Source organism: Chionomys nivalis, chromosome 16 (assembly GCF_950005125.1).
Source record: "Chionomys nivalis chromosome 16, mChiNiv1.1, whole genome shotgun sequence".
In the NCBI taxonomy this organism is placed as follows: Eukaryota; Metazoa; Chordata; class Mammalia; order Rodentia; family Cricetidae; genus Chionomys; species Chionomys nivalis.
Window position 1 is genome coordinate 32,569,648 of NC_080101.1, and position 17,479 is coordinate 32,587,126.

The 17,479-nt window shown below is 40.8% G+C and overlaps 1 protein-coding gene across 1 annotated transcript in view; it reads left to right on the forward strand.

Annotated features, from left to right (window-relative positions):
- C9orf72 (C9orf72-SMCR8 complex subunit) overlaps positions 1-17,271 on the forward strand; it is a 30,545-nt gene extending 13,274 nt beyond the window's left edge. Inside the window, exons 4-11 of the mRNA XM_057790961.1 lie at positions 436-531; positions 1,642-1,706; positions 3,491-3,563; positions 5,703-5,819; positions 10,733-10,968; positions 14,151-14,208; positions 15,282-15,391; positions 15,504-17,271. Coding sequence (XP_057646944.1) covers positions 436-531; positions 1,642-1,706; positions 3,491-3,563; positions 5,703-5,819; positions 10,733-10,968; positions 14,151-14,208; positions 15,282-15,391; positions 15,504-15,690 — 942 coding nt within the window. The 3' untranslated portion in view covers positions 15,691-17,271. The remainder of the gene's footprint in view (positions 1-435; positions 532-1,641; positions 1,707-3,490; positions 3,564-5,702; positions 5,820-10,732; positions 10,969-14,150; positions 14,209-15,281; positions 15,392-15,503) is intronic.
- The last annotated feature ends 208 nt before the right edge of the window (positions 17,272-17,479 follow it).

Below are 17,479 nucleotides of genomic sequence, written 5' to 3' on the forward strand. Positions count from 1 at the left end.
AGATCATGTCATTGAATGTGAAGGTTGGATATTGAGAGGAGCCTTTCTGGTTCCTTTCTAATGATTCAACATCTTTTCATGCTTGAATTCTCTCACTTTTTAAAAGGAAAATGTAATGATGGCCTTCAACAAGAGCTTGTATGTCTTGGTTAAACTCCAAAGGAGACCATTCCTAGTTGTGACACTGTCGTTTAATCCTTGCCTGGGATAGTAAAAATAGCTCATACTCACCGAAGGAAATTATTCCCGAAAGAATGAAAATAAGTTTAAAGAGCATGAAAATACTTGACAGTTGTTTCTGGAGTAGTAGACCTGTCTGGGGCTGTGCTGAGCAGTTCCTTGGAGGGTGTTTTACTCTCTGCGTCCATTTGGAACAGTTTCACTACCTGGCTCACCCACACAGTGATTTCCTTCACTTTGTTATGTTTGATACAGGGTCAGAGTATCATTCCCATGCTTACTGGGGAAGTCATTCCTGTGATGGAGCTGCTTGCATCTATGAAGTCACACAGTGTTCCCGAAGAAATAGATGTAACTGCCATCGGCTTCTATCTGTCCCTTTATGGATTCCCTAGAGTGATTGTGTGTGCGTGTGTGTGTGTCTGTGTCTATATGTGTGTAATGTTCTTGTTTTAATAATGTAAATTTTGTTGTACTACTGTTCACATGAAGTATCACCTTTAGTCCAGTAAGCATACAGAAAATGCTGGATTTTCTGACCAAACAGGCTTTTTTACTCAATTGTGTTCTGATAAATTAAACTTACGTTTAATTTTGTATTTCCTAGAAGAGGGGGAAGTGCCAGGCTTTTCTAGAAGGAACTGTATTGCATACATTGCTTTTGGACAGAGAAGTGTGCCAATGAAGCTGTGAGGGGGGGCCTCTTACTCTATTTTCTTTTTTATTTTTTATGTGTTTGGGTGTTTTCCCTACATGTCTGCCTGTGTGCTATTTGCATACAGTGCCCTGGAGGCCAGAAGAGGGTGTCAGATCCCCAAGACACTGGAGTTACAGATGGCTGTGAGCTCCCATGTGTGTGCTAGGAATTGAACTCAGGTCCTCTGGAAGAACAGCTTGTGCTCTTAAGCACTGAGCCATCCCTCCAGCTCCTCATTCAGCGGTTTCTTTAATCACTTGGGTTTTTCTGTTTTTCCTTTTTTTATTTTTTTATTTTTTTTTTTTTATTTTCGAGACAGGGTTTCTCCATAGTTTTTGGTTCCTGTCCTGGAACTAGCTCTTCTAGACCAGGCAGGCTGGCCTCGAACTCACAGAGATCCACCTGCCTCTGTCTCCGAGTGCTGGGATTAAACCGCCCGGCCCTTTAATCACTTGTTGAGGACACTTCAGTCACACATTTTCCCTGTGTAGCTGTCTTTCGACACTGTTCATAATGCTGACTTGTCCTTGAGCTTGGGCCCCTGATTCTGATAGAGGGGCCCCGTTGTAAAAATAGCTTAACCTGCCTGGCCAACTTTCCCCTTTGTTCTTCTGAAAAGTACGTGCACAGCACCGTTTTATAGGTGTTCTTGATGCTCATAATGAGAGTGCCGTGTTGTGTCGACTCTAGACGTCAGCACGCTCACTCCTGTGAGTTCTCTCACCCCGCTGTAAACAGACTGATTGCGTGTCTGTGCCTTTTAGATAGCTGATACAGTGCTCAACGATGACGACATTGGTGACAGCTGTCATGAAGGCTTTCTGCTCAAGTAAGAATTTTACTTCTTTTTCTGAATGCTTAGTAAAGGAGATAAAAATCTTAATGCTCACCCATGATGAGATTTAATGGAAAAATGAATAGAATACTATTACTCCAATTATTTAGAAAGAGCATTGCACATTTGAACTGTTGCTCACGTGTGTATTGTGTTCGCACATACAGTAGTGACATCTCTGATGTGACCTCTTCCGCAGTCTAACAAGTCTGAGTTCCCGTAGTACGCAGAGAAGTGCTGGCCTGTTGTTTGGGTCTGGTTTCTTCTTGTATTTCTCATTTTTAAAAAAAAAAAAAAAAAAAAAAGCCATAGAAAGCTATCAAATGAGTTGCATCATAAGTTTTTGTGAATTTTGTAGGTCTAGAAATAGAAATCATTAATATTTTGGACTGGTATTTTTTATCTAACTGTGGAATTTAGTGCTTAAAGAGTGTGAACTCTCGAACCAGACTAGTTACAACTGTGGGGGTTACAACTGGGTCAGCTTGGTGAAGCCACCCAAAGCTGTACCTCAGTTTTCTTATCTATAAAATGTGAACAGTGATACCAGCTATTTTTTTGTCTAATTTTTTGTTTTGTTTTGTTTTCCTGGATAAGTTTTCTCTATATAACAGTCCTGGCTGTCCTGAACTCGCTCTGTAGACCAGGCTGACCTCAAATTCACTGAGATCCACCAGCCTCTGCCTGTTGAGTGCTGGGACCAAAGGCACGCACCTCCACCGCCTGCCAATAACAGATGTTGTATAGGTCCCTTGTGAGTACTGAATGAGGCACTTAGCACAGTGCCAGGCACATCAGCCCCTCTGTAACCATAGCTACTGCTTTCCATTTGTATTTGCTCTGCGATGGGTGGAAGGCGGAACAGCCCGGACTTCCTGAGCACCTGTGTGTCGTCTGCAGTAGTGAGTGTTCGGCACGTGGGACCATCTCCTGTGCTGATCTCCTTGCTGCACAAGTTGCAGATTGTCACCAGCATTTTTTTGTAAAAATGAGAAGCGAATAAGTATTTTATTTATTTATTTATTTATTATGTATACAATATTCTGTCTGTGTGTATGCCTGCAGGCCAGAAGAGGGCACCAGACCCCATCACAGATGGTTGTGAGCCACCATGTGGTTGCTGGGAATTGAGCTCAGGACCTTTGGAAGAGCAGGCAATGCTCTTAACCTCTGAGCCATCTCTCCAGCCCCAAGTATTTTTTTAAAATAAGTATTTACCTCTAGGTCTACATTCTCTTCCTTTAAGTTCACAATGCTTGGTGTGAGCGTCTTTAGGAGAAAAGGTCTTATCGGCTTCAACTGGAAGCACTATATAGTGTGCTGGTGTGAGCCATTCATATGTTGTTTTCAAATATGTTTTTAAAGAAATTACTATAAAATGATGGTGTTTACTAACTAACTGGTGTATTTTTTCTGTAAAATGTATTTAATTTTATGTGCATGAGTACCTGTATGAGCACATGTGTACCTGTGCCTGGTACCTGCGAAGGCCAGAAGAGGGCTTTGGGTTCCTTGGAAATAGATAGTTGTGAGTCACCATTTGGGTGATGGATCTTCTCTACAAGAACAGCAAGTGCCCTCCAGCCCTGAGTTGTCTTAGGATTCAGGTAATATGAAGTCTGTGAAAGGCCCCTGGAAAATGCAGTTTTGCACAAATAAAAGATGACATTATACTGATAGCTTTGGTGTTTGTAGGTAAGGCTGTTCTGTGCTATTGGAAGCTCACGGATTTTCTCCTTGTGGAGTTGTAATCCTGTGATGTTTCCGTTAACCCGCAGTGCCATCAGCTCACATCTGCAGACCTGCGGCTGTTCCGTCGTTGTAGGCAGCAGTGCGGAGAAAGTAAATAAGGTAACTCCTTTTGTAGTTCAGATAAGATCGGACTTAATACTACTAGCATGTCATGAATTATCATTCAAATATTAGCTTGCAATTGAAATAGCCTCATAGTATAAGGAGGCAATGTAATTTTACCAAATTACTCTGATACCTCTAGCAAAAACGACTATAGTAAAATGTGTAAGAATTCAGTTACCACTTTAATTTTGATAATTCATCACTCTCGGTTGTATCATAAATTGTTTTGAGAAAAAACCTTTAAATGAGTTTTTTGTTTATTCTTTGTTGTTTTTTGCGATAGGGTCTCACTGTATAGTCTGGGCTGTAGGCCAGGCTAGTCTCAAACTCCCCACAGTTCATTTGCCTCTTCTTCCCAAATACTGAGATTAGAGTCTGCACTACCTTGCCTGGCCTTTAAATGAGATATCTAGTTTTGTGTGACTTTACCTACTAAACCATTTGTTACAGGGTATGTGAGCAACTAGGAAACTGTATTGGTAAATAGAACCAGGAAGTAGAGAGTGAGTACATAAACTTTAGGACAAATATGTGAGAGAGCCGGGCGGTGGTGGCGCACGCCTTTAATCCCAGCACTCGGGAGGCAGAGGCAGGCGGATCTCTGTGAGTTCGAGGCCAGCCTGGTCTACAAAGGGAGTTCCAGGACAGGCTCCAAAACCACAGAGAAACCCTGTCTCGAAAAACCAAAAAACAAAACAAAAAAACAAATATGTGAGAGAATCCAGAGATAGATAATATAAAAGAGCAAGTTAAATAATTCATTCAGCTTCTGGAGGTGATGTGCAAAATATATGAGTTTATTATTGTGGGCATAATGGGGAACACAGAAACAATTTTCTTGTTGACAGGAAAGTTATAGGAAGAATAGCATTGAACAGAATTGAACAGCTTGGATGTAGGTGTGTCTACATTTTCAGGGTATCTTTCAGGGTAGCTCCCTAAAAAAGACACACATATAGGAAGAATTCTAAGATAAGTGCTCAGATATTTCCTCAAGGTTAGTGCTAAAAGTGTGCAGCTATCTTTATAGTCACTAAAGGTACATAAATATATATTTATATCAATTGTAACAAATCTCATTTCTTTTTCAAAAATTTTACATGTTAGGGATGGCATTTGCTTTATAGAGTTATCATTTTTTTTGTGAACCATCCTGTGTACTTATATGAAGTTTAATTTGCCACACTTATGTTTCTCATTCAACCGTTTATGAGAGAATAATAAACCTCTCATTATATTTTATCAAGGCATTTGGGGCTGTTACGTGTGACCCCAAAAGTAGCTTTCCACTTGAGATGCTGGAAGCCTTAAGTTCCATAGGGCAGATATCTTGATTGGCGTTATGAAGGGAGAAAGGCTCCATGGTTTGGGCTTCATTTATCAGTTGTTTTTTCATTTTTCATCTTCTTTTAGGTGAATAGCTTGTGTCCATCTTTTCATTTTGAGAGATAAGTTGCACTCTAGCTGAAAACCCAAACTGTCTCTGGATGTGGTCCAAGTCCCACACAGTCGCACTTACATGGCTTTCTTCATGTAATGCCGCTCTACGCCAGCTCTTTTTGCTGTCCCTGACTTCTAAACCCCCACCACGTGCACTTGTTTCAAGTGAAATTTAGTAGTTCTTTCTGTGGAAGGTGTGGACAGTCCCTCTTGTTCGTTGTAATCGAGTTTGTCCGTTTGCATCACAGGTGCTGCCCTCGTTTAAACACATGGAGTGAGTTTCCCAGAGCTCTTTGCTCACTTGAAAAGTGGTTGTTGATGGGTAGAGGTAAAGTCAATTAATGTATTAGGTTGTTATTTCTCACTGAGATAAAGGTTCCATGGTCAAATCAATTTGATATAAATAAATTTATAAATTGAATATTGCTCACTTAAAGAACAACCATAGTTATTCAAATGTAACCAGTTTTGAGATGCAGTTGATTTACCAACTACTTCCTAAACTTAACTGGCTCCAACATCCCTCCGTAAGCGGTACGTCTTCTGACCATGCCTGTTCAGGTAACCAAGGGATGCTCCTTACTTGGGAACTGGTTTAGTGGCAGCAACAAAAATTTCCATTTAAAGTTTCTTCCATAAACAAACAGTGGTCTTTTAACTTCACATTTCAACGCCAAATCTTTTCTTCTCTAGATAGTGAGAACGTTGTGCCTTTTTCTGACTCCAGCAGAAAGGAAATGCTCCAGGCTATGTGAAGCAGACTCATCCTTTAAGTACGAATCGGGACTCTTTGTCCAAGGCCTGCTAAAGGTATGCTTGCCATTCCTTACCACCTGTGAAGCCACAAGTAAAAGTGAACTTTAGGAATAAGTACTGAGAATCTTTGTAAGGCATGTTGTTAGCATTTAATGTACCATAGTTTTTGTTGTCTGGGGGCAGGTTTCTTTGGATAGTTCTGAGCACAGAGTGTACGTCCTTGGCTCTGTAGTTAGTGTCGTCCATGAAGCCCCATGGGATAGTATTTCTATTTCACTTGGTTCCCTCTAGCTATGTGTCTGGCCTCAGTATTTTCTTTTTAAATATATGCTTGAATCAGACTGAGCCTCTGAAATGGTAATGTTTCTTTTCTTACTGAGGAGATTTGGATATGTACTGTATGTACATACTTACTCATTTTTAAAAATTAAAATGTCTTTTTTTTTCTTTTTTTTTTTTTTTTTTGGTTTTTCGAGACAGGGTTTCTCTGTGGCTTTGGAGCCTGTCCTGGAACTAGCTGTGTAGTAAAATGTCTGTTTCTAGTACTTACATTTTTTTTATTATTAAATTTGGTTCATTTTCAAGAAGGAAAACAGATAAATATAAATTAGCACTTTTCTCAGTAATGAAGTAGAAATAACTGTTTTTTCAGGAAGCTCTGGATTTGGTTGAAAGACCCTACCTCAAAAAAAAAAAAAAAATAAGGTGCAAGAGTAACCATAGAAAATTCCAGACATCAACTTCAGTTTTCCACATGCAGGCATACAAACATACATGTGCACATGCATCTACACGTATACTCAACACGTGAACACTCATATACACATGAATGTGTACCACGCTTATATCCATAGATATGTGTTTGTATAAACACACATATATACATACACACACACATACACAAACATACACACACACACAAAACCAGAAAGAAATAGCTTTTCATGATCACTGCAGGGTTCTTTCATAGTTGTTCTTGAGGATGTAAGCATAGCAAAATGGAAAAACTGTGACAGTCAACTGTATTTTTCTATTTGAGAGAGAAAGGTAAGTGGGAAGAGGGGGAACGTGTAGGTTAGTGGTTGATACAGGGGTCCGACTCTGTGACTCTCCACCGTGTTTTTTAGGCAGTCTCTCACTGAACCTGGGATGACTTGACTAGACTAGCTGGGTCGTGAGGTCCTGAGATCTGCCTGCCCACACATACACCCCCACATTGGGTTATAGGCACAGGCTGATGCAGCGGCTGTTATAGATATACTGAGGATCCTGACATAGGTTGGGGCCTCCTGTTTGCACAGCAATTAGCAGTTTGTCCACTGAGCCATCGCCTCGACTCCAGTTTTATTTTTTAAAATATCTCATATGGGGTATTTTGAATGTTCCTTGCAAAAGGAAATGATAACTTTCAGAGGTGATAGGTATGACACCATGAGTAAATCATACACTGTATACCTGTGTTGAAATGTCACACTGTGCCCTGCAAATACAATTGTTCTGTGTTGATTGGGTGGATGGGTGGATGTGTATTAGTCAGGGATCTCTAGGGTAACAACACTTATAGGATGAATCTCATTGTCTCTATCTATCTATCTTTCTATCTCTATCTATCTTTCTATCTCTGTCTGTCTGTCTATCTATCTATCTATCTATCTATCTATCTATCTATCTATCTAGAATTTATTAGAATGACTTATGGATGCAGTCCAGCTAATTCACAATAGAGGTCTGTGAATAGAAAGCCAAGAATCCAGAAGTTTCTCAGTCCATGAAGCAGGATACCTCAACTGGTCTTTGTATATGCTGGAACCCCAAAGAAGCAGGCTCTAAGGCCGGCGAAGGAATGGACTTGCCAGCAAGGCGAGAGCAGGCAGGCCGAGAGCAAAAGCTTCCCTCTTCCGTGTCCTTTATAGGCTGCCAGCAGAAGGTGTGGCTCAGATTAGAGCTGGATTCAAGATCTGAATTGAATGTATTTTAAAATGGTATTAATTTGGGGGAGAAATTAAATTTTTAAATGGCCTTAAATGGCATGTTTTTTCCTAGTTCAAATGATCTGAATTAAAGGCATATCTTCCTACCTCAAAGATTCGGATTAGAAGTTACTTCAAGTTAAGCAAAAATACCCCACAGGTGTGCCTCCATTTTTGGATTTTAGTTCCAAATGTAATCAAACTAACAACCAAAAGTATCCATCACAAGTTCACCCCTTGTCAACTTGACACACAACCATATCTTCTTATGTCATGATTAATTTCCATATAAAAACAATAACCAGGTCATAACAACCTAAACATGATATAACCATCCCACATACAATCAGAAATGCATTATTATTATCCCTCATACAGCGGTAAACATATTGTAAATTTAGAAGAGATGGCAATGTTCCATGAGGAACATTCTTGTAGTGTCTCAAACTTAAACATGATAACCATTGATATTCTTTTAATTGGTGTTATATGACATTATAAAGAAATGGAGGAACGAAAACATCCTGCCTGGATTACACTGTGGTAGTCTCCCATTAGCTTCAATTACAGGACATGGTAGCACCAAGAGCCACACTGAAGGATCTCCTGTGCTCCAGACATAATCCTCCTTACCTCCGTTGTGGAGAAGCAATCCAATTTTTCTATGGTAATCTGGATCAACCAACCCTCCTAACACTGTTATTCCTTTTCAGCCTGATGACTTAAGGGCATTGGAAGCCCAGAGTGGTCAGGGAGAATCTGGCTTCCAGTTCGGTGGAGTGTTCATTGTGCCTCCTGGCAGGAGAACTCCCTCAGTAACCAAAATTTCTAGGCCAACAGAACTTAAGATCACAGAAATAGGAAGCAAAAAAATTCCTAGTGGGTCACTAGCGGTAATAGTGGATGGAAATATTCTCTTTTCTATCCCTTGTTTCCTGGACTGGTGGATCCTCACTGTGGGAGAAACTGTACCATAAATCGGACACCAATTCAAAGCATCTCCCACCTTCTGGGGAACCCTGCCCCAGCCCTTCCGGCTGGTGCCTCTTACTTGGCACTGTAACTGTACCAGTTGGACTTCCTGGTACCAACTTCTGCCCTCGTTAGGGTTACTACTGCTGTGAGGAAACACCATGACCGAAGCCACTTGGAGGAACGGACTTACTTAGCTTATACTTCCGCATTGCGTTCATCACCAAAGGAAGTCAGGACAGGAGCTCCGGCAGGGCAGGAACCCCGAGGCAGCAGCTGATACAGAGGCCATGGAAGAATGCTGCTTAATGGCCTGCTCTCCATGGCTCACTCAGCCTGTTTCTTCATAGAAGTCGGGCTCCCGGCCCAGGGGTGGCCCCGCCTACAGTGAACTGGGCTCTCCCTCAGGATCTCTTTTATAAAAAAATGCCCAGCAGGCTTGCCTATCGCCCAGTATTACAGAGGCATTTTCTCTGGTGACCCAACCACTCTAATAACTCTAGCTTATGTCAAGTTGGTCTGAAGTTAGACTAACCTTAAACTCACAGTAATCCACCTGCTTCAACTTCCTGAGTGTAAGGATTATATTTATTTTAAAATTAAATGTAACAAATAAAGGGGATGAGAAAGGACTGGATACATGTAATAAACACAAGTTATGAAAGACATTATAAAACTATTTTTTCTAGTTTTAATTCTGCCATGGATTTTTTGTTTTAATACATTTGATCCTGAAATGGTGGAGTTTAATGAGAGGCTTCACAGCTATTCTTACTATGTACGAAGTCATGATTTGTATAGACTTTGGATCTGGTTAATTTTGGTATGTCATATTGCTGTATGCTTGCAAGATTTTTTATAATGAAGTTCATAAAATTAAAAAATATTTTAAAAAACTGAATTTTTACGAATAAAAATCTAGCTTTTGGGGATTGGAGATACAGTTCATTGATGTGGTTGGTGTTTACTTAGACCAGTGAGTGGTTCTCAGCCTTCCTAATGTTGCAACCCTTTAATACAGTTTATCATGTTGTGGTGACCAATCATAAAATTATTTTCATTGCTACTTCCTAATTATAATTTTGCTACTATTATGAATTGTAAAGTAAATATCTGATATGCAAAATATCTGATACGCAACCCTTATGAAAGGATCCCAACCCTCAAAGGTTGAGAACGCTGCCTTAGAAAATTGAAGGTCCTGACTTCAATCTCCAGTTTCATCCCCAAAATGAAAATCAGCTTTGGGATTTCAAATCATGCACCTGCCGTGAGCTCAGAACTGAAAAAAACTTTACAAATCCCAATTTTACTAATTCTCTATAAAGGCACAATGAAGTACCCCTGTTCAGTTATGTACTGTAACTTCTGACAGAGCCCCTGTGCCATGTGCCCAGGGAATGCAAAGCCGTGACTGAGTGAAACACTGAGAGCTCGCCAAGCAAAGCTAAGCTCTAGAGCTTTCCAGAGATACCTTGGGAGACAGTCATTACTCTAGCCTTTTCAGAGTGAAAGGCTTAAGCGGTCTCTATCTTCCGTTCTGTTCACACCGCTTAGCACGTTATCACATACACAGCGGTTAGGTTACATGGTAACTGGCTGCCCGGACAGCTAGAAAGGGGCAAGTATTTTCCTATTTATGTGCATAGTCATTTAGATACAGGAAGGATAAAACAACTGAGAAAGAAGGACAGTCCTAACCTCACAGACCAGCAAGTAATCACGTTAACGATTGGCGCTGGTCTTTGTAGCCGTTTCCTTCTGTGTGTATTCTGTGCCACGCTCTGTTTGATTACACTTGGCATGTCCTGACCCACTTTTTAAATGGTGCACTGTACACTTCTTTCACTGTGAGCACAAACTGTAGTGGCTGGAGTTTTATATAGTAACCTCTTGAATGTTATTTCTGAGAGGGCCTTATACCAGATATGCAGGGGCATGCATCTCCATTATCATTATTACCTTATTTTTAAAATGGCTTCTCACTTGGCATGTGGCCAGTAAGCTTTCTCTTCGTTCTGACAGGATGCAACGGGAAGCTTTGTACTACCCTTCCGGCAAGTTATGTATGCCCCGTATCCCACCACGCACATTGATGTGGATGTCAATACCGTCAAGCAGATGCCACCGTGTCACGAGCATATCTATAATCAACGCAGATACATGAGATCAGAGCTGACAGCCTTCTGGAGGGCAACTTCAGAGGAGGACATGGCTCAGGACACCATCATCTACACGGATGAGAGCTTCACCCCCAATTTGTAAGTGACACTTGGCCTTGGACGTCATTGTCAAACAACAGAAACTTTCTGTCATTTATGGGTACAAACAAAGCAAGTTGTACTTAAAAGGAAAGACGTGACAAGCATAATGATGCCTGAAGAAGCATTTAATCAGCTACATTTTTCTTTATTTTTAAATTTTTATTATTATTTTTAGACACTCTCACTGGGGAGATATATATATATATAGCTCACTGAGAACTCAGAGGAACTGGCCTGGAACTCACTATATAGACCAGGCTAGCCCCAATCTCACAGAGATTCACCTGCCTCTGCCTCCCAAGTTCTAAGATTAAAGGTGTGTACCACCATACCTGGCTTAAATCTCCATTTCTTAAAATATTATTTCCTGTAATACAGATTAAGATTTCCTCAAAAAGTAAACACTTGGTAAATATATACTGAACTCCTAGTTACTTAGCGAAGTGCCGGGGTAAGAATGATCAGTCAGAAAATGGCAGCCCCTGCTGCTGGTGGCTTAGTGTATAATGATCATTGAACATTCTTGTATGCTGAGCTGCAGTAATTCTAAGCCTTTTTTCTTAGATATGAATATAAAACCTAGAAAAAAAAAACAGCTGATATATATGGGGGAAAAAAGCACCTGTTTCCTTTGCTTTGTACATTTTGCTATTTTTTTCTTACCAGAAAATGTGGTCAGCAAAGTAAAGGAAATAATTATTGATTACAAGAAAAACTATCATCTTGAATTTCAAAACTTCAAGAAAGTATTTAAATGATGTTCTAAATCCTGAAAAAGAATTGCAATATGGTATTTCTGTTCTCTTGAATCAATGAAGTGCTTAAAATCGGGATAGTCCTTAGAATATACTCAAAATATGCTAATTGTGGTTATGTGGGTTGAAGGGTTTTAGGCAACAGTAAATTTGGAGCAAATGGGTATATCTTGTGTCTCTGAAGAAGAAAACAGAGCCGAAAGAGAAACATGGGGTGCACCAGTAGCCACAGCAAACTGCACAGATGAGAGCGTCATGCCCAGAGCTCCTAGCATGTAGATGAGAGCGTCATGCCCAGAGCTCCTAGCGTGTAGATGAGAGCGTCATGCCCAGAGCTCCTAGCGTGTAGATGAGAGCGTCATGCCCAGAGCTCCTAGCGTGTAGATGAGAGCGTCATGCCCAGAGCTCTTAGCATGTAGATGAAAGCGTCATGCCCAGAGCTCCTAGCATGTAGATGAGAACATCATGCCCAGAGCTCCTAGCGTGTAGATGAGAGCGTCATGCCCAGAGCTCCTAGCATGTAGAAGAACCCTTTTTTCTCAGCTCTCCTGTGCTCTTTGAATTGTTTTGAAAGGTTAGAGGAATTGCTTCCGAAAAGGACCTGCTCAAATTGAGTTCCCTTTCACTAGCTCACATACTGGCAGTCTTGGAAAACGTGCCTTCTCACCGAGTCCGCGTGCCAGCGTCTTCCTCGTAACTAATGGGCCTGAGGTTCTGTTTTTTGTTTTGTCTTGTTATGTTTTGTTTTTTTATTTGATTGTTTAGAATCTCTTCTCAGAAAAAATGTGGACATAAATAGATCTGCAGCCTGTTCGTGTTTTTGTTTTTGAATGTTTCTTTGGCAGATTTGACAAAAGCAATTGGTCAGCTATCCTAGCATGATTTTAGAATGACTTTATTTCCAGTTCTAAGTAAATGTTTCGAATATAAAATTGTCAAAAATATTTCCAACCAGGAAGTTATATTTTAATTTCTATTAATACAGACTTAGCATGCTTTAAATAATATTCACTTTTAAGTCTGGGAGATTTGGGGGTTCAAATTCAGGGATTCATACATACTGGGCAATTAGTTGCTGTACCACTGAGATACCTCCCTAATTAATTAAATTTTAGTTTTAACCTTTTTAAGATAAAAGCAAGCCGGGCGGTGGTGGCGCATGCCTTTAATCCCAGCACTCGGGAGGCAGAGGCAGGCGGATCTCTGTTAGTTCGAGACCAGCCTGGTCTACAAGAGCTAGTTCCAGGACAGGCTCCAAAACCACAGAGAAACCCTGTCTCAAAAAACCAAAAAAAAAAAAAAAAAAAAAAAGCATTCACTAAAGATATGTTAAAATATTTGTTTGCCCTGGAGATAGTCTTTGCTTTTCCAGATTTTTATTCAGTAAAACAGAAATTGGAAAGTGGGGGACCAGAGCCCTAACCTGTCCATGAAGCCCAGTGACGGTGCTGTTGGTACCCAGTGCTGCTGTGAAATCCTGGCTCCCCCTTCTTGGTTTCTCTCTCTAGCTTGGTTCACTGTCTCGTAAGACTAAGAAACCTGCGGTGCTTCCCACTTCCTTCTGCGTGTTCCCCTCCTCCTCTCGCTTCCTATCCAGGCATATTATGATCTCTACTGTCTCAGTCTTGCTTTTCATCCATACTGTCATAATAAACGTTACACTTTCACTCTGACATGAACACAGTAGCCTAGGAAAAATGGAAGAGAAACAATGAAAGGAAATGGGGTCTGAGAAAAACCAATCTTCTCTGTTAGCGTCTGCTCTGATCGTGCTGACACAGCTCATTTCAACTCGCCATTTTGTCTGGACTTTACACGCCAGCCATTGCTGAGGTAGTAACTTACTGGGGTGCTGGCTCATGTTTACAGGTAGTAAGTAAGTCTCTTGACATAAGCCCAGTTTGTAAGGGATGGGTTCTAAAACTCATTGACAGGGGGCTGGAGAGATGGCTCAGTGGTTAAGAGCATTGCCTGCTCTTCCAAAGGTCCTGAGTTCAATTCCCGGCAACCACATGGTGGCTCACAACCATCTGTAATAAGGTGCCCTCTTCTGGCCTGCAGACATACATGCACACAGAGAGAATATTGTACACATAATTAATAAATAAATAAATAAATAAATAAATAAAACTCATTGACAGATAGGCATGTGCACTTCCTGGAATATACTCAGCTTATGCTGACTAGAAAAAACCACCAGTAATGTTCCCTTGAGTTTAAATGTATCTGTGTGTGTGTGTGTATTCATTTTGTGTGCACTGAATATTGAACCCAGGGGGCTCATGCAAGCTAAGTATACATTCCAAATATTCACATCTGTATTCTTACATATCTGTTTATGAAACATTAATTTTTTGACTTGAGTGAGAGGTTATGGAAATTGGCTCTGTATAACCATTTAATGTTTGGACTGTTTCTTTTTAGGAATATTTTCCAAGATGTCTTACACAGAGATACTCTAGTGAAAGCCTTCCTGGACCAGGTAAACACGACACCAGCCATGGCCAGAGGAAGTGATGTTGCATGTTTTCTTTTAAATTATGTCCCACCGTGCCTACAAAATACATACAAAGAACCAAAGAATTAAAGTGTTTATAGCCCTTTCTGAAGTCTGTAAATGAAGTTGCCTTTGAATTATTAATAGGAAATAGCCTGTATATTAACAGTTAAAAACAGCATTCCCCATTCCAGTAATTGTTTTAACTACTGCCCTATCTATACCTTAAAGGGGTTTTTCATTGAAGAGGGGTGTGCTTTTATTTGCCTTAACTGAATTGAAAATGTTATCAAAGCTTAGTAGACTTGTGTTTAAATCGTAGCATCCCTATTGTCTCAGTTCTAAAATGTTCTGCTGAGTTAGACATTTGGAAAGGAGGATGATTGCATGGGGCTTATTTCTAACTGTATCTAGAGCTTTGTTACAATACCATTCTGGGAGCCAGGCCAAGGCCCTGTATCCCAGACCTGGCTTAGATAATGAGATCCTCACGTTAACTAGGGCTAGGTCTGGATCCGGGTCTGTGTGACGTGTGACAGTGCAGAGTTAGAGGGTAATCCGTAGTCGAGCTGAAATGAAATTCCCCTCATCCTCACTTCACACAACCCAAAACAATTCATAGAAGGATTTCTCATAATAAAATAAGGATATTTTTTGGTGTAGAATGCAAAATCTCAGTGCATTTTGAGCAGTAAAATCGGAACTCTTTTTTTCTTTCTTTTTTTTTTTTTTTTTTGGTTTTTCGAGACAGGATTTCTCTGTGGTTTTGGAGCCTGTCCTGGAACTAGCTCTGTAGACCAGGCTGGTCTCGAACTCACAGAGATCCGCCTGCCTCTGCCTCCCAAGTGCTGGGATTAAAGGCGTGCGCCACCACCACCCGGCTAAAATTGGAAATCTTGACAAGTGTCAGTGTTTCCAGACCATCGCCACTCCACAGCCCTGCCCTTGGGAGTTGGAAGAGGTGGTTGTACTGGGTGACAAGTGTCAGATCCTGTCAGCGTCGTCGTGGAAGCTGCCGCATACAAATGTATCGGAACTGTATTTCTGGTGTCCCGCAGGTCTTCCATCTGAAGCCTGGCCTGTCTCTCAGGAGCACCTTCCTCGCACAGTTCCTGCTTGTTCTCCACAGAAAAGCCTTGACACTGATCAAGTACATAGAGGACGACACGTGAGTCAGCTCCTCTGTAGAAAACCTTTATGCGCTGTGAGTTTCTGTTTCATCCCCTTTGAGCAATGTCTGTATTATAATGTTTGGTTTCTTTGTTTTGTTTTATTTATAGGCAGAAGGGGAAAAAGCCCTTTAAGTCTCTTCGGAACTTGAAGATAGATCTTGATTTAACAGCAGAGGGCGATCTTAACATAATAATGGCTCTAGCTGAGAAAATTAAGCCAGGCCTACACTCTTTCATCTTTGGGAGACCTTTCTACACTAGTGTACAAGAACGTGATGTTCTAATGACTTTTTAAACTTGTGGTTTGCCGTGTCTGTCTCGTCACGGCCAGGCATGCCGTTGCAGTAGCCCCGAGGTGTGAACACACCCTTCCTCCAGTCCCACTACACTTGTCACTAGAGGTCTGCACAGGGCGTTAGGTGCAGGTTACAGTGAATGTCTCTTTTCCTAGAATAGATGTACTCTCTTAGGGACTTATGTTTACGGTTATCCTAAATACTATTGCTGTCTTTTAAAGATATGAATGGTAGGATATAAACTTGATATAACTGCTGTTGTTTTTGAACCTTATGACTCATGGTTCACGTGTATCGCAGTGAAAGCCTAGTTAACTTTACAGACACAGTGCGAGTTGTCTGTCTGTCTGTCCCTCAGTGTCCCCTTGTGTGTAGGGTTACATGCTTCTGCAGCGACTGAAAATTGGAGCCTTGGAAGTTTTCAGTTCCGCAGAAAGGAGCTTAGCTTGACTACAGGTTAGTTTTGGAAGAAGGCGTTGATAAAGCAGAGCTTTGGGTGAAATCAAGTGTTAGACCTTCCTTTGTAGACTTAGTCCTTCAGATGAAGTCTGTAGAGAAACGCCACGCAGTCATGTGTGCTCACCGACTGTCGTGAACCGTGGTATGCTTTTTGTTGGTTTGTTGTTGTAATTTTGTCAAAGGAAGTGACATTTTTGTTTTTGTAATTGTTGCCAACAGTTTAAAGTTAATTTTCATTATTTTTGAGCCAAATTAAAATGTGCACCTCCTGTGCCTTTCCCAGTCTTGGAAATATAATTTCTTGGAGGAGGGTCAGATTTCACTGCTCAGTCGTCTCCATCTGACTACCCTGTGCACAGTCTGCCATGTGCCTGGCTTAGAAGTCCCTGTAAAATCCGTCAGAGAACCCGTTTGCTGTAAGATCTTCTCTCAAGATCAGGAAAGCTTCTCTCCTCGTTCCTTCCGTTTTCCGTCTGTATTCTGTGGTGTTTGCCATGTTGCCTGCATCACAAGGACAGCAGGAGAAATTTGCCCCCAGTGCTATTTTTCTAGGTGCTATTATGGCAAACTCCGTGGTCTCTTTTTGTTCCTGTAATGTTTGAGCGTCTTGCTGGCTGTGAAATGCTGATTAGCAGAGCACTGTACTTGAGCAGTGTTAGCATAGACGTATGAATAAACACAAGTAGTATCTTATTTAAAACTGTGGATTAACATAAAAGGGAGAATATATTTATTTTTTACAAAAGGGATGAAAATAGAGTTCTTTCCCCACCCACCAATTCATCAAGAAAAAAAAGTTCTATTCTGAAAGGTCAGAGTGTTTTTGATATTACAGATCAGAAAAGTGTAGACATCTCAGTTTTTGAACACACACTGACTAGGCTGGCTCCTGAACTCCAAGCCGCTCAGCCGTGGTAAAATGTGTGGGTCCCGCCCTTCAGTGTTCCGCGCTCATTGTTGCACACAGGAGTCTTATTTAAGTGCTAGTTGTTTTCTTTCACGGGTTTACTGCGTTGTTACAGAGAATGTAAGTTGTACAGTGAAATAAGTTATTGAAGCATGTGTAAACACTGTTATATATCCTTTCTCCTAGATGGGGAATTTTGAATAAAATACTTTGGAAATTCTGTCTGTGTTAGTTCTTCATTCGGGGGGAAAATACTGCTGTGAGAGGGGGTGGGATTAGCTTCCCATTGTGCTGCCAATCATGTTGAATCTAGACCTTAGCTTTTAATCTTTTCTCTTCAAAGAAGATATTCAAAGTTTATGAATGATGCGAGACTGTCACATTTAAAAGAATAATAATAAAACTGCCAAGTATGATAGTGC